The sequence below is a fragment of the Ctenocephalides felis genome, unplaced genomic scaffold (genome assembly GCF_003426905.1).
Source record: "Ctenocephalides felis isolate EL2017-DRISC unplaced genomic scaffold, ASM342690v1 CF-g0.4_SCAFFOLD_01604, whole genome shotgun sequence".
In the NCBI taxonomy this organism is placed as follows: domain Eukaryota; kingdom Metazoa; phylum Arthropoda; class Insecta; order Siphonaptera; family Pulicidae; genus Ctenocephalides; species Ctenocephalides felis.
Genome location: NW_020537758.1, coordinates 17,823,149 through 17,846,226, shown reverse-complemented (window position 1 = coordinate 17,846,226; position 23,078 = coordinate 17,823,149). Strand labels below are relative to the sequence as shown.

Genomic DNA, 23,078 nt, shown 5'->3' with positions numbered 1-23,078 from the left:
TTAACTGTTTCAAACATGAAAATTTAAAACATTTTTTGGGCTATATCTCGCGAACGGTGAGAGGTATTTTAAAAACTCTTATATACTGGGTTAAAGATCTTTTGATTTAGAATATTTCATCTGGGAACATCAATGTCCTATGATGATTTGTTCAAAGTTATAGGCGCTTAAAGATTTCACGAGTAAAAATGCCCAAAAAATGGACGAAAATTAGTTAGTTTTTTTTTAATTTTTCACACCTTTCCCGGCACGTAGAAGCTTCAATTAGACGTCGTTCGAATTGTCTTGTGGGCTAGAATAACGTGAAAAAAACTGCATTTTAATATTCTCAACGGTTGCCGAATAAATAGGAAAAACTGAATTTATAGCATGATGCTATCACGTTTTTGGATTCCGATTTTGGATGAAAAATTTTTGTTTCCGATTTTGATGATTTTCACAACGTTGATACCTTATAACATAAGGAAAATGCTATAAAAAAATTTCGTTCGCACTTCAAATAGTTTTCGAGAAAAACGCTTTTTTAATATGTGAAAGGAGCGAATGGTTTTTAGCGAATATCTCGGGAACGGTTAGAGGTATCATAAAAATTTTTGCACCTGCAGATACATATTTTAAATGCGCATATTTCATTCATATACACATCATGACCTATTTTGAATATTTTCGAGATATGGGCATTTAACTGTTTCAAACATGAAAATTTTAAAACAGTTTTTGGGCTATATCTCGCGAACGGTGAGAGGTATTTTAAAAACTCTTATACTGGGTTAAAGATCTTTTGATTTAGAATATTCATCTGGGAACATCAATGTCCTATGATGATTTGTTCAAAAGTTATAGGCGCTTAAAGATTTCACGAGTAAAAATGCCCAAAAATGGACGAAAAATTAGTTAGTTTTTTTAATTTTTCACACACTTCCCGGGCACGTAGAAGCTTCAATTAGACGTCGTTCGAATTGTCTTGTGGGCTAGAATAACGTGAAAAAAACTGCATTTTAATATTCTCAACGGTTGCCGAATAAATAAGGAAAAACTGAATTTATAGCATGATGCTATCACGTTTTGGATTCCGATTTTGGATGAAAATTTTTTGTTTCCGATTTTGATGATTTTCACAACGTTGATACCTTATAACATAAGGAAAATGCTATTAAAAAATTTCGTTCGCACTTCAAATAGTTTTCGAGAAAAACGCTTTTTTAATATGTGAAAAGGAGCGAATGGTTTTTAGCGAATATCTCGGGAACGGTTAGAGGTATCATAAAAATTTTTGCACCTGCAGATACATATTTTAAATGCGCATATTTCATTCATACACATCATGACCCTATTTGAATATTTTCCGAGATATGGGCATTTAACTGTTTCAAACATGAAAATTTAAAACAGTTTTTGGGCTATATCTCGCGAACGGTGAGGGTATTTTAAAAACTCTTATACTACTGGGTTAAAGATCTTTTGATTTAGAATATTTCATCTGGGAACATCAATGTCCTATGATGATTTGTTCAAAAGTTATAGGCGCTTAAAGATTTCACGAGTAAAAATGCCCAGAAAATGGACGAAAAATTAGTTAGTTTTTTTAATTTTTCACACACTTCCCGGGCACGTAGAAGCTTCAATTAGACGTCGTTCGAATTGTCTTGTGGGCTAGAATAACGTGAAAAAAACTGCATTTTAATATTCTCAACGGTTGCCGAATAAATAAGGAAAAACTGAATTTATAGCATGATGCTATCACGTTTTGGATTCCGATTTTGGATGAAAATTTTTTGTTTCCGATTTTGATGATTTTCACAACGTTGATACCTTATACATAAGGAAAATGCTATTAAAAATTTCGATTCGCACTTCAAATAGTTTTCGAGAAAAACGCTTTTTTAATATGTGAAAAGGAGCGAATGGTTTTTAGCGAATATCTCGGGAACGGTTAGAGGTATCATAAAATTTTTGCACCTGCAGATACATATTTTAAATGCGCATATTTCATTCATACACATCATGACCCTATTTTGAATATTTCCGAGATATGGGCATTTAACTGTTTCAAACATGAAATTTAAAACAGTTTTGGGCTATATCTCGCGAACGGTGAGAGGTATTTTAAAAACTCTTATACTGGGTTAAAGATCTTTTGATTTAGAATATTTCATCTGGGAACATCAATGTCCTATGATGATTTGTTCAAAAGTTATAGGCGCTTAAAGATTTCACGAGTAAAAATGCCCAAAAAATGGACGAAAAATTAGTTAGTTTTTTTAATTTTTCACACACTTCCCGGGCACGTAGAAGCTTCAATTAGACGTCGTTCGAATTGTCTTGTGGGCTAGAATAACGTGAAAAAAACTGCATTTTAATATTCTCAACGGTTGCCGAATAAATAAGGAAAAACTGAATTTATAGCACGATCACGTTTTGGATTCCGATTTTGGATGAAAATTTTTTGTTTCCGATTTTGATGATTTTCACAACGTTGATACCTTATAACATAAGGAAAATGCTATTAAAAAATTTCGTTCGCACTTCAAATAGTTTTCGAGAAAAACGCTTTTTAATATGTGAAAAGGAGCGAATGGTTTTTTAGCGAATATCTCGGGAACGGTTAGAGGTATCATAAAATTTTTTGCACCTGCAGATACATATTTTAAATGCGCATATTTCATTCATACACATCATGACCCTATTTTGAATATTTTCCGAGATATGGGCATTTAACTGTTTCAAACATGAAAATTTAAAACAGTTTTTGGGCTATATCTCGCGAACGGTGAGAGGTATTTTAAAAACTCTTATACTGGGTTAAAGATCTTTTGATTTAGAATATTTCATCTGGGAACATCAATGTCCTATGATGATTTGTTCAAAAGTTATAGGCGCTTAAAGATTTCACGAGTAAAAATGCCCAAAAAATGGACGAAAAATTAGTTAGTTTTTTTAATTTTTCACACACTTCCCGGGCACGTAGAAGCTTCAATTAGACGTCGTTCGAATTGTCTTGTGGGCTAGAATAACGTGAAAAAAACTGCATTTTAATATTCTCAACGGTTGCCGAATAAATAAGGAAAAACTGAATTTATAGCATGATGCTAGCATCACGTTTTGGATTCCGATTTTGGATGAAAATTTTTTGTTTCCGATTTTGATGATTTTCACAACGTTGATACCTTATAACATAAGGAAAATGCTATTAAAAAATTTCGTTCGCACTTCAAATAGTTTTCGAGAAAAACGCTTTTTTAATATGTGAAAAGGAGCGAATGGTTTTTAGCGAATATCTCGGGAACGGTTAGAGGTATCATAAAAATTTTTGCACCTGCAGATACATATTTTAAATGCGCATATTTCATTCATACACATCATGACCCTATTTTGAATATTTTCCGAGATATGGGCATTTAACTGTTTCAAACATGAAAATTTAAAACAGTTTTTGGGCTATATCTCGCGAACGGTGAGAGGTATTTTAAAAACTCTTATACTGGGTTAAAGATCTTTTGATTTAGAATATTTCATCTGGGAACATCAATGTCCTATGATGATTTGTTCAAAAGTTATAGGCGCTTAAAGATTTCACGAGTAAAAATGCCCAGAAAATGGACGAAAAATTAGTTAGTTTTTTTAATTTTTCACACACTTCCCGGGCACGTAGAAGCTTCAATTAGACGTCGTTCGAATTGTCTTGTGGGCTAGAATAACGTGAAAAAAACTGCATTTTAATATTCTCAACGGTTGCCGAATAAATAAGGAAAAACTGAATTTATAGCATGATGCTAGCATCACGTTTGGATTCCGATTTTGGATGAAAACTTTTTGGTTTCCGATTTTGATGATTTTCACAACGTTGATACCTTATAACATAAGGAAAATGCTATTAAAAAATTTCGTTCGCACTTCAAATAGTTTTCGAGAAAAACGCTTTTTTAATATGTGAAAAGGAGCGAATGGTTTTTAGCGAATATCTCGGGAACGGTTAGAGGTATCATAAAAATTTTTGCACCTGCAGATACATATTTTAAATGCGCATATTTCATTCATACACATCATGACCCTATTTTGAATATTTTCCGAGATATGGGCATTTAACTGTTTCAAACATGAAAATTTAAAACAGTTTTTGGGCTATATCTCGCGAACGGTGAGAGGTATTTTAAAAACTCTTATACTGGGTTAAAGATCTTTTGATTTAGAATATTTCATCTGGGAACATCAATGTCCTATGATGATTTGTTCAAAAGTTATAGGCGCTTAAAGATTTCACGAGTAAAAATGCCCAAAAAATGGACGAAAAATTAGTTAGTTTTTTTAATTTTTCACACACTTCCCGGGCACGTAGAAGCTTCAATTAGACGTCGTTCGAATTGTCTTGTGGGCTAGAATAACGTGAAAAAAACTGCATTTTAATATTCTCAACGGTTGCCGAATAAATAAGGAAAAACTGAATTTATAGCATGATGCTAGCTAGCATCACGTTTTGGATTCCGATTTTGGATGAAAATTTTTTGTTTCCGATTTTGATGATTTTCACAACGTTGATACCTTATAACATAAGGAAAATGCTATTAAAAAATTTCGATCGCACTTCAAATAGTTTTCGAGAAAAACGCTTTTTTAATATGTGAAAAGGAGCGAATGGTTTTTAGCGAATATCTCGGGAACGGTTAGAGGTATCATAAAAATTTTTGCACCTGCAGATACATATTTTAAATGCGCATATTTCATTCATACACATCATGACCCTATTTTGAATATTTTCCGAGATATGGGCATTTAACTGTTTCAAACATGAAAATTTAAAACAGTTTTTGGGCTATATCTCGCGAACGGTGAGAGGTATTTTAAAAACTCTTATACTGGGTTAAAGATCTTTTGATTTAAAATATTTCATCTGGGAACATCAATGTCCTATGATGATTTGTTCAAAAGTTATAGGCGCTTAAAGATTTCACGAGTAAAAATGCCCAAAAAATGGACGAAAAATTAGTTAGTTTTTTAATTTTTCACACACTTCCCGGGCACGTAGAAGCTTCAATTAGACGTCGTTCGAATTGTCTTGTGGGCTAGAATAACGTGAAAAAAACTGCATTTTAATATTCTCAACGGTTGCCGAATAAATAAGGAAAAACTGAATTTATAGCATGATGCCAGCATCACGTTTTGGATTCCGATTTTGGATGAAAATTTTTTGTTTCCGATTTTGATGATTTTCACAACGTTGATACCTTATAACATAAGGAAAATGCTATTAAAAAATTTCGTTCGCACTTCAAATAGTTTTCGAGAAAAACGCTTTTTTAATATGTGAAAAGGAGCGAATGGTTTTTAGCGAATATCTCGGGAACGGTTAGAGGTATCATAAAAATTTTTGCACCTGCAGATACATATTTTAAATGCGCATATTTCATTCATACACATCATGACCCTATTTTGAATATTTTCCGAGATATGGGCATTTAACTGTTTCAAACATGAAAATTTAAAACAGTTTTTGGGCTATATCTCGCGAACGGTGAGAGGTATTTTAAAAACTCTTATACTGGGTCAAAGATCTTTTGATTTAGAATATTTCATCTGGGAACATCAATGTCCTATGATGATTTGTTCAAAAGTTATAGGCGCTTAAAGATTTCACGAGTAAAAATGCCCAAAAAATGGACGAAAAATTAGTTAGTTTTTTTAATTTTTCACACACTTCCCGGGCACGTAGAAGCTTCAATTAGACGTCGTTCGAATTGTCTTGTGGGCTAGAATAACGTGAAAAAAACTGCATTTTAATATTCTCAACGGTTGCCGAATAAATAAGGAAAAACTGAATTTATAGCATGATGCATCACGTTTTGGATTCCGATTTTGGATGAAAATTTTTTGTTTCCGATTTTGATGATTTTCACAACGTTGATACCTTATAACATAAGGAAAATGCTATTAAAAAATTTCGATCGCACTTCAAATAGTTTTCGAGAAAAACGCTTTTTTAATATTTGAAAAGGAGCGAATGGTTTTTAGCGAATATCTCGGGAACGGTTAGAGGTATCATAAAAATTTTTGCACCTGCAGATACATATTTTAAATGCGCATATTTCATTCATACACATCGTGACCCTATTTTGAATATTTTCCGAGATATGGGCATTTAACTGTTTCAAACATGAAAATTTAAAACAGTTTTTGGGCAATATCTCGCGAACGGTGAGAGGTATTTTAAAAACTCTTATACTGGGTTAAAGATCTTTTGATTTAGAATATTTCATCTGGGAACATCAATGTCCTATGATGATTTGTTCAAAAGTTATAGGCGCTTAAAGATTTCACGAGTAAAAATGCCCAAAAAATGGACGAAAAATTAGTTAGTTTTTTTAATTTTTCACACACTTCCCGGGCACGTAGAAGCTTCAATTAGACGTCGTTCGAATTGTCTTGTGGGCTAGAATAACGTGAAAAAAACTGCATTTTAATATTCTCAACGGTTGCCGAATAAATAAGGAAAAACTGAATTTATAGCATGATGCATCACGTTTTGGATTCCGATTTTGGATGAAAATTTTTTGTTTCCGATTTTGATGATTTTCACAACGTTGATACCTTATAACATAAGGAAAATGCTATTAAAAAATTTCGTTCGCACTTCAAATAGTTTTCGAGAAAAACGCTTTTTTAATATGTGAAAAGGAGCGAATGGTTTTTAGCGAATATCTCGGGAACGGTTAGAGGTATCATAAAAATTTTTGCACCTGCAGATACATATTTTAAATGCGCATATTTCATTCATACACATCATGACCCTATTTTGAATATTTTCCGAGATATGGGCATTTAACTGTTTCAAACATGAAAATTTAAAACAGTTTTTGGGCTATATCTCGCGAACGGTGAGAGGTATTTTAAAAACTCTTATACTGGGTCAAAGATCTTTTGATTTAGAATATTTCATCTGGGAACATCAATGTCCTATGATGATTTGTTCAAAAGTTATAGGCGCTTAAAGATTTCACGAGTAAAAATGCCCAAAAAATGGACGAAAAATTAGTTAGTTTTTTTAATTTTTCACACACTTCCCGGGCACGTAGAAGCTTCAATTATACGTCGTTCGAATTGTCTTGTGGGCTAGAATAACGTGAAAAAAACTGCATTTTAATATTCTCAACGGTTGCCGAATAAATAAGGAAAAACTGAATTTATAGCATGATGCATCACGTTTTGGATTCCGATTTTGGATGAAAATTTTTTGTTTCCGATTTTGATGATTTTTACAACGTTGATACCTTATAACATAAGGAAAATGCTATTAAAAAATTTCGATCGCACTTCAAATAGTTTTCGAGAAAAACGCTTTTTTAATATTTGAAAAGGAGCGAATGGTTTTTAGCGAATATCTCGGGAACGGTTAGAGGTATCATAAAAATTTTTGCACCCGCATATTTCATTCATACACATCATGACCCTATTTTGAATATTTTCCGAGATATGGGCATTTAACTGTTTCAAACATGAAAATTTAAAACAGTTTTTGGGCTATATCTCGCGAACGGTGAGAGGTATTTTAAAAACTCTTATACTGGGTTAAAGATCTTTTGATTTAGAATATTTCATCTGGGAACATCAATGTCCTATGATGATTTGTTCAAAAGTTATAGGCGCTTAAAGATTTCACGAGTAAAAATGCCCAAAAAATGGACGAAAAATTAGTTAGTTTTTTTAATTTTTCACACACTTCCCGGGCACGTAGAAGCTTCAATTAGACGTCGTTCGAATTGTCTTGTGGGCTAGAATAACGTGAAAAAAACTGCATTTTAATATTCTCAACGGTTGCCGAATAAATCAGAAAAAACTGAAATTATAGCATGATGCTTTTCACATGCTTTTCACTTGGGTCACGTTTTTTTCCGATTTTGGATGAAAATTTTTTGTTTCCGATTTTGATGATTTTCACAACGTTGATACCTTATGATGTAAGGAAAATGCTATTAAAAAATTTCGATCGCACTTCAAATAGTTTTCGAGAAAAACGCATTTTTAATATGTGAAAAGGAGCAAATGGTTTTTAGCGAATATCTCGGGACCGGTTGGAGCTATCATAAAAATTTTTGCACCTGCAAATACATATTTTAAATGCGCATATTTCATTCATATACATTATAAATTCGGCACATTTTTTGGGTTTTTGTCAAATTACTCACAAATACTAGAGTAAGGCACCCCTTTTCGGTTACATATGGAGAAACTAGATAAAATTTACTACGATTCCATGCTAACAGCTATACATACTTTGATATAAAATTTTGGAATAAAACGAGTTTGAAATCGACCTTTCATTTTCTTTAGTATTTAATAGAAAATTCGGGACAATTTTTTGGTTTTTGTCAAATTACTAACAAATATCATATGAAAACACCTCTTTTCAGTTAGCCAGGGATAAACTAGATAAAATTTGTTACAATTCAAATTTTGGAATAAAACGAGTTTGAATTCGACCTATCATTTTCTTTAGTGTTTAATAGAAAATTCGGGACATTTTTTTGGTTTTTGTCAAATTACTAACAAATATTATATGAAAGCGCCCCTTTTCAAATAACTCACGAATGTTATATAAAGATTATATGATAAATATAAAATACAATTGTTTTCATTTCTTAGAGAACGAGTTGCTAAATAAAATCAAATATCACGTTTCGGGTCTTGACTATAATATTATTTCAATTGCCGCTTTCTTTTATATTTGTTTTTGATGTGTCTCATCTATTAGAAATTGATATCTATGCTTTAAAAAGCACGTTGTATTTGACATTTCGATCTAACATCTGTCAAATTTTAAGGTTATTAAATAATTATAATCTCACAAGTCAATAATAATAAATTAAATAAAAGTAATAATTCATGCTAATAATAATAAATTAAATAAAAGTAATTTATGTGTCCATAAATCATCTATAACCATGTTCCTTATCTCTATCATAAGCACTATTATATTAATAAACTATTCTTCAGCTAATGAAATATTGGATCTCAATTTACCTAGTGAACATATACCACAATATTTTTTTAATTTCCCTAACATAAGAAAGGAATGTGAAGACTCTTCTGATTGTCCATATAAAGAGTTTATAAATGTTACATCTTGTTGGGGCTATGAGTTTGGATGTACAGATCAAAATGTATTATCTAAACCATCCTGTCCAGGAGACCACAGGGGTTGGGTGAAAGATAAAAAGACTCAAATTGAAACCTTTAGGTACCAAGGAGATTTTGGTGAGGAAAATTTATTTATAAACAATATAAGTTTGATATTGTACTTTATGCTTAAGAAGCATTTCATTTTTTGTAGGATATGTAAAGGAGCAGCGAGATGAGTTAAAAGTGATATGTGCTCCCACTTTTGCTCATGATTCATCCTTAGAATGTTCTCAATATCTGAGGTATAAGAAAGAAAAATTTTATCATATATAATTTCTAATATTGACATTTTATATGTTCATATAGATTTTGCAGAGCTCGAAATGTTATAGTAGATTTTTCATCATTAATTAAAAGAAAAGAACCAGTGAGGTACCACATGGATGTACTGAGTGAAGGCCAAATTGGTTAGTAATTTTTTTAAGCATAAAGTTTAGCACAGAGAACTTTAAGATGTTTTGTGTAATTCAATTAATCTTGTCTCTAGGTGGTCATTGCGATTTTAATTATTCACTTCTTATGGAAAATTTAGAACATCACAGTCCTCTTCAATCATGGGCACCAGAACTAAAAAACTTTAGAAGGGTTGAAAGTGTTCCTGGGCTTGGTGACATGTGCGATGTTTACATTGATAAACCAACATTTTTCATGAAGATTGATGCAAGTAAATATTGTGTATTATGTATATATATATATATATATATATATATATATATATCATGTTTTACTTTTTAGCTGTCAACATGTACCACCACTTCTGTGATTTTGTGAATTTGTATATTTCACTTCATGTTAATAGTTCTCACCCACAAGCATTTTCTTCCGATGTTCATATTTTAATTTGGGAGACATATCCTTATAGTTCACAGTTTGAACCAGTTTTTAAAGCATTCTCAAAGCATCCTATATGGGATTTGAATAAATTTCAAGGAAAAAAAGTATGCTTTCGAAATCTAGTTTTACCATTACTACCTCGAATGATATATGGTTTATATTACAATACTCCACTTGTAAGTCATATTTTATCAATTCTTGTATGTGTATATATATTATACAACATTTATTTACTGTTTATAGATTCAAGGTTGTGAAAAAAGTGCTATGTTTGAAGCTTTTAGCAAGTTTATTTTACATAGACTTAATATTTCAAAATTCAGTGAGCAAAATTCATTGCCTTTTATAGAAAGTGAGCCTGAGATCACATATAATAATAAAGAAATCAAAAATAAAACTATTAACTTAAAGAGATTTGAAGAAAATTATGATCAAAATTCGAAACTAAGAATAACTCTGCTTTCAAGAGAGACTAAATATCGTAGAATTTTGAATGAGGATGAGTTACTGACTGAATTAAAAAAAGATGGTAGATATATAGTAAACAGAGTTGTATTTAACCGGTTGGTACAAAAATTTATATTTGTTTGATATTTCAGAATAACAGTTTTAATTATTATTTATTACTTTAGAGTTGTAACATTTTCTACTCAGCTATCATACATCATAGAAACTGATATTCTAATTGGAATGCATGGTGCTGGTTTAACACATATGCTGTTTTTGCCACAAACATCGGCTGTATTTGAATTATATAATTGTGAAGACATAGCTTGTTATAGAGATTTGGCAAGATTAAAAGGCATAAAATATATCACTTGGGAAGATCCAGAACTAGTCTACAAAGAGGATGAGGTAAATTTTTATTAAATAATATTAAAAAAATAGTTTTCAATTTTACAGACACTGATTTTCTAAATAACTGAAAAATGTGTAGTTATTTATTGTGTTTGAATGAGGAGTAATTATTAACTTTAATGTAGGGTCATCATCCTGATGGAGGCGCTCATCCAAAGTTCACTAATTATTCATTTGATGTTGAAGAATTTATAAGATTAGTATCAGTAGCTGCCAATCATGTATTTGAGAAAAAGAAAGTTAAGGGATTTGAGGAAATTATGATAGAAAAAAATTTATTGAGGCATATTGAGTTGTAGTACTATTGGCATTATTTTTTGCTAACTTATTAAGTAATTTCTTTTACCATAGATCTTTAGGTAAATTAATTTACAAAATAATAAACTAAAGGTTTTTGGTTTCATCTTATTTATTAATACATTTTAGTTAAAAGGCTGTGTTTATAATATTTTTTTACAATTTTATAAAATAAATAACGATCTAAACAAAATTACCAAATTTTTAATTTTATTTTATTCATCATTAATACTTGAACAAAACCTGTTATTACAAACATATAGGTGGCTATGATGAAAAGACTAGGTGCTTCTGGCACCAATAAAGTTCTCGTTGATAAATTTATTAAACCTGTGCCTAAATTTGCTATTAAAAAATATAACAAACCATTATAATTAATTGATTTAAATATAGTTGGAATGTAATTATTGGCATTGAAAACTTCATTATTTGATTTTGTATAAACAATTAAAAGTAGTTCCATAATTAAAAATACTACTGACATAGATACAGATAAACTCAGGACGAATGTCAGATACCCAAAGTTGGCTAATCTTCTTGAAACACCAAAATGTTTGTGATAAATAATTGTTAAGATATTAAAAAGTAGGGCATAGCATGTTAGTTTAACAATACAAGATATATTTGCCCTAATATCTTTACTTTTAACATATAATATTTCTCCTAGATGAACTGATATTAAATATAATGCAACATACCCTAAAATTGAAACAATACCCTCTCGATTAGCAGTTAGAAATGAATTTCGTTCGATATCAGACAAAACCCAGCTTGACAATCCATAGCTTAATAATATTTCATGCAGGATTGATATTAAAAGTGAAGATAATAATAGATTTTTTATCGGAATTACTAGTAAAAGTGTTGTTCCAAGCAGTTTTGTTATTGCCAGTGTGATGAAAAAATTCCAGTGAACACCATATTCTGAAATATGTTCCTGATAATCAATTTCTTTAACAATAATAAATCTTCCTGCCCCCAAAATTAAAAGAGGTATTGTTCCTACAAGTTGAGACTTGAAACGTGATAATGGTGGTTTTAATTGACTTTGTTTATAAATTTCTGGTGCTATTATAGCATTACCAAAAACATATAATCCAACACCTGTATCCATAAGACTGAATCCATAGTTTTCAGTTTTAGCAAATTTTCTAGGAAAAATTTGGAAATCAACGGCCAGAATACATACTGCCGTCAATAAGTTTATTATAGCTCTTACAATGGATATGAATTCACGGTTTCCTGTAGGTATTTCCACAGCAAATATATTAGTATCTTTTTTAGTATTTTTAAAAATACTAAATACTAATTTTGCAATAACAGGTAAGTCAATAATCATTAAGGTATATATTAATGAGTTCAGTTTATCGGACCATATAGTTACACTTAATATAACAGGAATGACTAAAATTAAAAACTCTACGAAGAATCTGTATGTTCTTGACATATTTTTATTCACTGTGGTATAAACAATTATAGTTAAAAATGTTGTAAGTGCTGTAGGCAGAATTACTGACATAACATGCCAAAAATTTGTTCCATTGTTGTTCTTCATGAAACTTTCGTGAAATGCTTTATATTCATTTGCACTCATTTCTTTTGGCATACCCATTTTTTAAAGATAGTATAACCTGTTAAAATATATAATAGATTAAAAAAATATTTTATTTAATATTTAAGAAAGTCAGATGATACTAACCTTACTCTTCAAAACAATTCTTTATGATTATTTAGTAATGATTTATAAATAAAGAATATAACTCTGGCATATTACATTTTTAAAGAAATTATTTTATTTTGTAAATTAGAACGTCTTAAGTAAATGATCTGATAATGAAAATGATATGTTATCAGTTTCCAAACAACTAGCAATACATTTCTTGTACTCAATTTCTAAATTATAACTATTTATGTACAAAATAAATATTCATATATTAATTTAAATGGAAAATCACGCTTAAGCTATTGTATAATAGGTTTATGTAAATATTTTAAACAAACATTCTAAATGTTTTTTGAAACTTTGTGAAGTAATGATTCGAAACTTAACAACACATGATAACAATCTTAAATAAATTGATTTATATGACCAAAAATAAAAAAAGAATGATCATTAATGAAAAATAGCAACAATAATTAGTAGTTTTTATATTTTTTTATTTATATATTAAAATATCACAGTAGTATTCCTTTTTTTTCTAATATGGCAACAATAATTTGAAATTTATTGTTATTGTTTTAATCTGGCAACACATCAAGAGATATCTGACAGATGTGTCATTTGTCACAATTCTCAAAAGTAAAAGTATTTTTTTAGATTTATCATTAAAAATATAAATGTAAATCATAACAATACGTTAGTATGGTTTAATGTAAATTATTATAGTGTTTTATTCTTTATAAAGTCAACATGGATACGGAAAACGAAGAATCAAATGAATCTTGGTTAGTAGTTCCAAATAAAATTGATGAAAACGTCAAATCTGATGAAGGAAGTAATGGTATTCAAAAGAAAGATGCAATAATAAACGCTGCAGAAGCATCAGAACTTAGTTTTGAGAAAAGTAAGTTATTCTTAAAGTTTATATTTTATTCTATTATATTTTGATTAAATTTAATTTGCTCTGTAGTTCCAGAGTCTGATGAAGAACGTATCAAACGAATACAAATAGAAAGGGCACTAGAAGACAGTTCATCTAATTTGGAAACATGGAGGAAATTTGCAATATCTACACATGGCCTCATTAGTGGTATACACCTTTATAATGTATATTCATTCACTCAATGTAGATGTATTATTTCAGAAAAAAGACAAATAAGTGATAAATTTATAAAAAATATGCTGTCATTGCAGATGATTTGCGGAGAAGAGTGTGGCCCCTCTTGCTTGGTGTTGTACCTGCTCTAGCAGCACCTGTTCCTACTTTAGAAGAACTGCAATCTCATCCTGAATATACACAAGTTGTGCTTGATGTAAATAGATCACTGAAACGATTTCCTCCAGGTATACCTTATGAGCAGAGAGTAGCTTTACAAGATCAATTAACTGTGTTAATTCTTCGAGTTATAACAAAATATCCACATTTGAAATATTATCAGGTGATATTCTATTCATTAAAATGACTGATATTATATTTTCTATTATTAAATACTTTAATTAAATACAGGGTTACCATGATGTTGCTGTGACCTGTTTACTTGTTGTGGGGGATCGTGTTGCTTTTCATATGATGGAAGTACTCTCAACAGGTCATTTAGAAGAATGCATGGGCCCCACTATGGAGCCTACACAGCGACGTTTGATGTATATATATCCTATAATCAATAAAGAACATCCACAGTTATGTGAATTCCTTGAAAGGTAAGTGTTTAATTAACATATAAATTCAAACTAATTTAAAACCTTAATCCTGCTATGCTCGTCACAACATAATTCGTTTGTTAAACTAAATACTTATGTTGCAAAAATACTTCTAAATTACTATTATTATTATTATTATTATTTCTTTGTTTGTTTGTTTTTTTTTCTTTTTTTTATATAATTGTTATTGTTAAAATACTTAATTAGTTAATTAAAAACTTATAATTTAAAAAACACTAAAAAATTGAGATACAAGATATTGACTTTTTCTTTTTTTCTAATTATTATCTTCATATGACTGTTATTATTAAAATACTTAATAATTAGTTAACTAAAAACTTATAATTTAAAACACTTAAAAATTGTGAAACAAAATTTTAAATTTTTTATATGACTGTTATTGTTAAAATAATTAATAATTAGTTAACCAAAAACTTGAATTTTAAAAACACTTAAAAAATTGTGAAAAAAATACTTCCTTCATCAAAATACCTAAGAATTTGTAAAAGAAAAAAACTTATATTGTAAAATTACTTAACAGTAATAACAAAAATGATAATGATAATATTATTAATAATAATAATAATTACAATAATATAAGATACTTGGATTTATTAAAATATCATAAAATAATCTAAAATTTGTTAAATAAAATAATTATATTGTAAAAGTATTGTAAAGCTTATTAAAATACTTATTTAATTTTTAAAAAGTACTTGCAACAAACAAACTAGTTATAATTAAAAATAATTAAAATTAACTAAATATAAATAAGTTTATAGTAAATAAATTAAATAATAAATAAACAAGTAATGAAATAGCTAATAATTGATTAAATTATATTAAACCTATAAAATAATGACTTAAGCCTTATTATAATATTATTATACTAACGGCTTGTAAAATGAATAAATAAATAAATAAATAAATACATAAAAAAATACTAAATTGTCATTATCTTTTAGGTCCACTGTGGGAACAATGTTTGCATTACCGTGGTATTTGACATGGTTTGGTCACAGTTTACCTTATTATAGAACGGTTGTGAGACTGTTTGATTATTTTTTGGCGTCAACACCATTATTTCCATTATATGTTGCAGCTGCTATTGTACTTCACAGAGTGGATGAAATCTTTGAACAAGATTGTGACATGGCTAGCCTGCATTGTCTACTTTCAAATGTATAAAAATATAACTTCTCACAAACACTAACATCTGTTTAATAAAATTTTATTTACTTTACAGTTACCAGATGATTTACCTTTTGAAAAACTCCTCATTTCTGCTGCAAAGCTATATGAAAAATATCCACCAGAAGAGCTTGAAAAAGATGTGCAAATAATGATGGATAAAGAGTATGTATACCTCAATATTTACAATAACAAATATTATATAACTATTTACCATTGGTTTTTGAAATTATAGGCGTGATCAACGATTGAAAGAACAGCAAGCCAGACTGAACCGTTTAAAATACACAGATCCCCGTCATAAAGGAACAGTTAATCGTTGGTGGGGTTCCTTTAGAGGTCCAATGAAATATTTATTAGTATCAGCAAGCATTTTGATGGGAATCTATGCTTATTATAGAAGTCAGGATACTATTAATAGGTAGTATAAGGCCTTGCTCTCGGGAATCTCTTCTGGAAGATATTACCGAGAACTATTTTATAGACAAATTAAAATACAATGAATTTTATAATAATTATTTATAAAAGAGAGTTACATGTCATGATTTAAGCTAGTAACTGTACACAGTGTAATGCAGATAGTTTAATTATTTGTAGGAGGCGCACCATGGACAAAGCCCACATTCTTGAAATATCTGCCAATTACAATGTTTTCTAGCAGTTTGCGTGTTTGAATCATGGCATGTTTTATAACTTGAGTCACATGTTTATCGAATGTAATGTGCCTGAGGATATTTATGTTGCAAGGTATTTTAGATAAATTATTTATATTATTATGTACATTAACATTAGGGTGTAAAAATTTTATAAATATAAACCAAAGATGTTATTTAAAAAAAATTGCGTTGACCAACTTTATTTCCTAATAATATTTTACAGTAATCAAGCTATAATATTTTATACAGTTTGATTTTAATGTTAAAACTTTCATTTCCCAGTTATCATGATATTAATAGAGTGTATAATAATTTTCATATTTTTATTAAATTCTGAGCAGTAAAAGTTTGTTAATAAAATTTGGTATAGGATAAAAATATAGATATTTTAAAAATGGTAAGGCTTAAAATTCCACAAATGTAGGAAGGTGTTTGAATTAAATTGAATCATTAATTGATATTTTAATTATAAATTAAGATGGTTATAAGACCCTTTTACTTGTTAATGATTAGTAAACTATTTGTGTGTATTTCATGTGTCTGTATATGTGATTTGTTGAATATTCAAAATGATTCCCATTTGTAATTTTAGTTCTAAGTTCACTTTTTGTACGTGCATACATGTGTAATATAAGTTAATAGTTGTTGAAGGTATATTATATAGAAATATATATGTTTTTGTTTAACTTGATCAACTTTTCTTCTTTTCAGAAAATTGAGAAATATTCGGTTGATGACAACAAATGCTAAACGGCGAATAGAAATAATTAAACAGAACTTAATTTAAATGAGAGTAAGTCTTTGTGATGATTTTCTTGGGTGAATTCAGAATTTTTATAACTTGTATTTTTTATTTGTTCTTTGACAACAATTTCATATAGAATACTACAGTAATTTCACCATCATTTTAAACTGTTATATAAGTGTAACAAAATCATGTTTTATACAAATAACATCTACTCATGTTACATTGCTGAAAGCTATGTATTGGAAAGCATACATAGTATTAATTTTATATAAATAATATATTTTATATCAAATAGTTAATAATTTTTTATTGTAATAAAATACAGAAAATATTGACAAATATATTGGAATGAATATAGCTCATATTTTTATATAAACTACAAAAACAAAATACATAACAATATTAAAATTGAAACATATAATTTGACATCAGTACTAACAAATTTTCTTAATCACAAAGACCTTACAAACATTCTATATACAAATTAATTTTTAGTGTCTACTTTTTTGATAAAGCAATTCCAAGTCCAACAAGACCTCCTATGGCAAGGACTGCCCCACCTGCTAATGCCATGCCTTTAAGGCCCTCTTTTTCCATTTTCTTCTTTATTACAGTCTAAAAAAAGAAAAAATGTGTTTAATAGCTACAGTAGAATATTATAGTCATTTGCCATTAGAAATTGAAGGAGTGTGAATTGAATATATCAGTCTTTACTTAAAAAATACATGGTAATTTTCTTTCAATTCTCAATTTTCTTACCTCGAGGCAGGTAACTTGTTGGTTAGCTGGTTCTAATTGCAGAAATCCACGGACATATCTCAATGCTGTAGAATATTCTTTTATTCTAGCATTTCCAATTGCTAAGTAATATAAATAATCCCTTTTACCTTCAGGATGATTCTGGTACAAATCTTCGAGGAGTACTATTCCCTACAAACAAAGAATTTGATGAAAACAAGAAAATACAAAAGCTGGGTAAGGTGTTGATAGTATTATGAGTCACTTTTCTAATATCTGCTGGAAATTTGCTTCTAACTAGACACCAAGCGTATTCGAATTGTGCTTTTGGAGTTACATTCTGCAAATGCAATTGCTCGTGATATTCCTTTTCGAATTTCTAAAAAATTGCAACATAGTTTAAAAAATTGCGAAATTCAAATTTAAGACGTAATACATGTCTAATTTTTTATATTTTCCTACTTTCAAATCTGCAGGAGAAACAATTTCGTCAAGAACATCTTCCATTGTTTATTATTTTTATAAACTTAGCATTTATTTTTATGAAAAAATACTGAGAACTAAACGACAGATCATAGACGATGTTGCCAGATGTGATTTCACACTAATTGCGGATGACTTGAAGGACGGAAGAACCGCGAAAATTTAAACGCGATAAAAGGTTAAACAAATTATTACTTTAAATATACGTATGAAGTATATTTAAAATACCCACACGTCGCGAATGATATAAATTGTTATTATATTTAGCTTTTTTCATTGATTGATCATATATAGACGGATTTGATGCATTTCGAAAACGTTGACTAAATGACAGCGTGTTCATTTGAATATACCGTTGATTTGTTTTAAAATTTAACAATATATGAATAGAAGCAAATAGAAGCGAATAGAAGCGGAAATTCTAATATTAATAACTAGTTCTACTTTATAACAAGTATACATTTATGAAAAAAATCATATTCATAACGTCTAGTTTCTTTTTTCCAGGTAAGTTCTGGTTTGTTTCTGGATACACCTTCACACGTGTGTGCAGTGCATGTCGTGTTATTCAGTTTTCAGTGCCTTTAAATAAACTCAATTGTAAGTGTTACATAAATAATAATTAACAAAACAAATTTATAGAATAGAAACAATAGACAGTAACGAAGAATTGGTGTTATTGTTTTTAGCAATATGATTATATACGGTTTTAAATTTCGGATAATGCAATGGCATTGTACGCTTTGGGTTGCGATCAATATTTACGAATCACACACCACCAAAATACACGCTAGTAAAAGGATATATATATATATATATATATATATATATATAGATGTTATTTAAATATTTAAATTTATTATATAATTTAAAAAAAAATTCAAACATTTTTCTCATTGTTCATTGAATGTGATTTTTATGTTCTTCAAATAATTTGTGTGTTTTATGCACTAAATAAGAATCAAATTGAATATCGAAACGTACGTATGAAGTGTATTTAAATTCCTTAAAAACACACAACAGTTTTTATTTTTAAGATATTATATTATATTTTATTTATTCGGTAATGACTATGATAAAATAATTAACTTCCCGTAGGGTAAGTTATTGTAATGGGCCGAAAATCGAAATTGAAATTTTTTACATTTCTTGACGTTTTGAAGGTTTCTGAACATTTTGGCATACCTCAGAAAAAATGGATGTGTGTGTGTATGTATGTATGGATACAAATTTTAAGTCACGTTTTCGGGCGCACGGATCAACCGATTTGAATGGTTCAAAAAACATTCGATTCCTATCGATAGGGCGAAGAGTTGATTAGTTTTTGGCAATGGCAGGTCCAGCCGTTTCGGGGATACGGAGCAAAGAGTGCAAAAAATAGAAATAGAGTTTTTGAGTGAACAGAGCATCCGATTTGAATTTTCTAAAAACATTCAATTCCTATCGATAGGGAGAAGAGCTGATTAGTTTTTGGCAATGGCAGGCCCAGCCATTTCGAAGATACAGAGCTAAATGTGCAAAAATGGCAGTTTTTAAGATGTCCAGTTCAAATGATTCAAAGAACTTTCAGCTTGTTTTAACAAAATAATTGATTTTGGAAAAAAAAAATTGTATTAATTTTTTTTTTTTGTATATCGAAAATAATTAAGATTTTAATTTTAATTCTGACTAAAGTTCTAATATACTTTAAACAAATAATTTTAACTTGAAATTCAGTTTATATAATTCTTATAAATATTAGACAACGTTACAATATTTATAATAATCTATTTGAAAACATTCTGTATTCCTCGAACATTTTGTTACGGTACGGGAAGTTCCAGCAATTTGCCTTAAGGCACGACACCCCACTAGTTTAATTTTAAAATTCTCTATATCTTTTTTCTCTAGATTAAACGACACTTCAAAATGGAAAATGAGAATATAAATAAATCCCAGAAAGATTTACTGGATAAATCAAGTTCTGCATCTGATAATCAAGCTAAAAAGGAAGAATTGGGCGTATCAAAAAAAGTAGAAATAAACGAAGTTAATTCTGAAAAAGATTCTACATCCTGTGATCTTCAAGAAGTTGAAAAAGAAAATAGCAGTATTTCTAGTGAAAAAACGCAAAAATCAGGCAGTCCGGCAAAGGTTCCAAACAAATTCATTGCAAATTGGAAGCACGCTTGTGATAAAACGAAGGTATGTACTTTCTGATAGTTTGAGTCAACATATTTTTGAAATTTATTCGAAATCACGAATCTTGCCATCCACAAACCAGCAATGATAACAATCATAAATTGATGATAACTTTCATAAATAGATATATGACGGTGAACAAGTGAGATCTTCAAGGTGTGATAATTTTTTACTTTTTAGGATCGTACTAAGGAATTATTAAAGAAATGGCGTACACTACCAGAAGTCGAACGTGAAAGAATCAGTGCCTTACATCAAAGTTGCTCCACCAAAGTTACTGACCAGGAAAAATGTGGATGGAGTGTCCACGTTTGGTGTTAGTACCTATACGAGTATATATATATATTCGTATCGTATCGTATATATCGTATATATATACTATATATAGTATATTTTTAATATCAATTCAAATATTCAATAAACTAATCATTATTGACTCTTGCAGCTACTTGGGTAAACAGATATCCCGAAGAAGTATCTACAAGTATGGACTGTGAAGATTCGAACGTGCACCAATTGACGAAATATCAAAAATCGAAATTTGGACATATTTTTAACAGTATATTAGACAGTGATCAGGATGGTATGATCAGCGTCAAAGATGCAAAGTTTTTCTTTGAGGTAAACACAAACAAAAAACATATGGTTTATATTCTAGGGAATGCAATACCGGTATATCGGTATACCGAATTACAGGTAATCCGCCCGATTTTTTGGCGGTATTTTTACCGGTATTTACCCCCAAAATACGGGTATATTCGGTATTTTTACATAAGCGCTATTTGATACATAATGTACTAAAGTTTAAATTTCTCAGAACAAATTTATCTTTAAATTTCATAATCGCATAAACAGCTATACCTTTAGGTGATTCTATATGATAAACAAATGTCAAATATTATCTCAACTCGTCATTAAACTAAATATTTATTGCTATACTAAGGGCTTTATATCGTGTTACAATAAATAGAATTGGACTGATAGATAATGATGTTTGCTTCATCTTATGTAAAAATGTAACGGTTTTTTAAGTGACATTTGCGCTAAAATATTTTATATCATACAGATTACCCCTGTGTAATCTTTATTTTTTTAAAGTTTATACATAATAATTATGATAATAACTAAATATTTTTGCTTCTTATTAAAATTATAAAATATTATTTTTCGAAAACGTTTCGAAGTTTGAAAATACTATAGAAGCACCACATTGTTTTAAATAACAATAATCAACAATTATAGTAACTTATTATTTATCTCGACAAAGTATCCGATCTTAAATTAATGTAAAAAAATTATTTTTTAAAAATATTGGAGATTATGCTAATTTAACACATCGGATACAGACAATACAGTTTATCATAATTATGTAATATGATCTTTTAGGAGTTTTTGGTCTTTCTTACTCATAACTTTGTTTTTGGTGAAAAGTACTCAATATACTTGATAGTGATGATAATGAATTAATTAAATTGAATATAATTTTGTTAAATTATTGTTTAAAAAAATAAACTTATTGTTTTATTTTATTATTTTTATTGTTTAGTTGAATTTAGTTGTAGTTGCATATACATTTTTTTATATTTGCACTAGTAACAAATTTCAATTGTTTACGTCTGTTTAAGATAATAAAAATACCGGTAATTTACCGGTATTCCGAGTTTAAAATGAAAAATTACCGAAATACCGGTATTGAGATTTTCCATCGGTATTGCATTCCCTATTATATTCTATATAGACTTTAGTACAAAAGTATAACGTTGTTTGTAATATTTAGAAAATACGACACTTTGCTGATTGGGCTTGTAATTCAATGGAGTTCAATATATTGCAAGAAGTGCAATCAGAATTTCTTTCGTCGTTTTTTGCACCATTTCAAAAGTGAGTTAATTTGTGGTTTTGTTTATATAGTCATGAGAATTTAAAGTTAAACGGTTTTTGCCATTTTAGACAAGACGATAACGTCGATGCTTCGTTTATTTTATCATCAAATAATAAGATTGGACTTGAAGATTGGTATTCAAAGTGGCAATCTATTCTAGAAAATGCCACCATATTTGCAGATTTTCCTTTATGGATACAGTATTTTTCTAAAGTTCTCTTTAATACTGTTAATAGAAGTGGTATGTATAAAAAAATAATAAAAGAATAGTTTAGGATATGCCATATAATTACATTTTAAGTTTCAAGTATTTTGACTTATACTTTCAGGATCCGGAATACTTACGCAGGATGAGCTGAAAGAATTCTATATTTCAGTTTTAAGTCTTGATCTATATAAAGTTAATGAAATGAGTAACAATGCCTATTGGTCTATGACTAGTGTAAGTATAATAATTAAGTGTCCTTATTACTTAGCAAATATACTCTAAATAAAATCTATTTTAATTTTACCTTTGTAGAATGGAGACTGCCAACTATCGTATCCAGTTTATAAATTGTGTTTTGCCAATTTTATGCTTGGAAAATATCCGAATGGTGCAGGACAATGGATTTTTGGTCCAGGACAACATACCACACGTACTGGACAATTTCCGATTGATTATAGTGCATTAAATGC

At 29.1% G+C, this 23,078-nt stretch overlaps 4 protein-coding genes across 6 annotated transcripts; 2 read left to right on the top strand and 2 right to left on the bottom strand.

Moving 5' to 3' along the window:
• The first annotated feature begins 8,907 nt into the window (after nt 1–8,907).
• On the top strand, nt 8,908–11,290 carry LOC113372393 (EGF domain-specific O-linked N-acetylglucosamine transferase). Its single transcript, XM_026612715.1, has 8 exons — nt 8,908–9,246; nt 9,323–9,413; nt 9,478–9,578; nt 9,659–9,835; nt 9,907–10,181; nt 10,249–10,568; nt 10,638–10,860; nt 10,989–11,290. The coding sequence occupies exons 1-8, from the start codon at nt 8,934–8,936 to the stop codon at nt 11,160–11,162; spliced, it is 1,674 nt and encodes a 557-aa protein (XP_026468500.1). The 5' UTR covers nt 8,908–8,933; the 3' UTR covers nt 11,163–11,290.
• Nucleotides 11,291–11,301: 11 nt separating this feature from the next.
• On the bottom strand, nt 11,302–12,607 carry LOC113373446 (uncharacterized protein At4g17910-like). The gene has a single exon (XM_026613740.1). It carries the CDS (start codon nt 12,605–12,607, stop codon nt 11,354–11,356), a length of 1,254 nt encoding a protein of 417 aa, XP_026469525.1. The 3' UTR covers nt 11,302–11,353.
• An 834-nt stretch (nt 12,608–13,441) lies between these two features.
• Nucleotides 13,442–17,190, top strand: LOC113372624 (TBC1 domain family member 20). 3 transcript variants are annotated; one of them, XR_003366778.1, is made up of 9 exons: nt 13,442–13,724; nt 13,791–13,910; nt 14,015–14,259; nt 14,328–14,521; nt 15,487–15,703; nt 15,768–15,877; nt 15,948–16,133; nt 16,310–16,459; nt 17,080–17,190. XR_003366778.1 is itself a non-coding variant. In XM_026612982.1 (8 exons), the coding sequence occupies exons 1-8, from the start codon at nt 13,571–13,573 to the stop codon at nt 17,153–17,155; spliced, it is 1,302 nt and encodes a 433-aa protein (XP_026468767.1). In that variant the 5' UTR covers nt 13,442–13,570; the 3' UTR covers nt 17,156–17,183. The 3 variants fall into 3 exon arrangements, 2 of the variants coding, with proteins under 2 accessions (XP_026468767.1, XP_026468768.1); XM_026612982.1 differs by lacking the exon at nt 16,310–16,459 and having other exon boundaries at nt 17,080–17,183; XM_026612983.1 differs by lacking the exon at nt 17,080–17,190 and having other exon boundaries at nt 16,310–16,560.
• Nucleotides 17,191–17,560: 370 nt separating this feature from the next.
• LOC113372672 (mitochondrial fission 1 protein) lies at nt 17,561–18,432 on the bottom strand. Its single transcript, XM_026613025.1, has 4 exons — nt 18,317–18,432; nt 18,120–18,233; nt 17,876–18,046; nt 17,561–17,731 (listed from the first exon to the last, which is right to left on the bottom strand). The coding sequence occupies exons 1-4, from the start codon at nt 18,359–18,361 to the stop codon at nt 17,615–17,617; spliced, it is 447 nt and encodes a 148-aa protein (XP_026468810.1). The 5' UTR covers nt 18,362–18,432; the 3' UTR covers nt 17,561–17,614.
• Between the last annotated feature and the right edge of the window lie 4,646 nt (nt 18,433–23,078).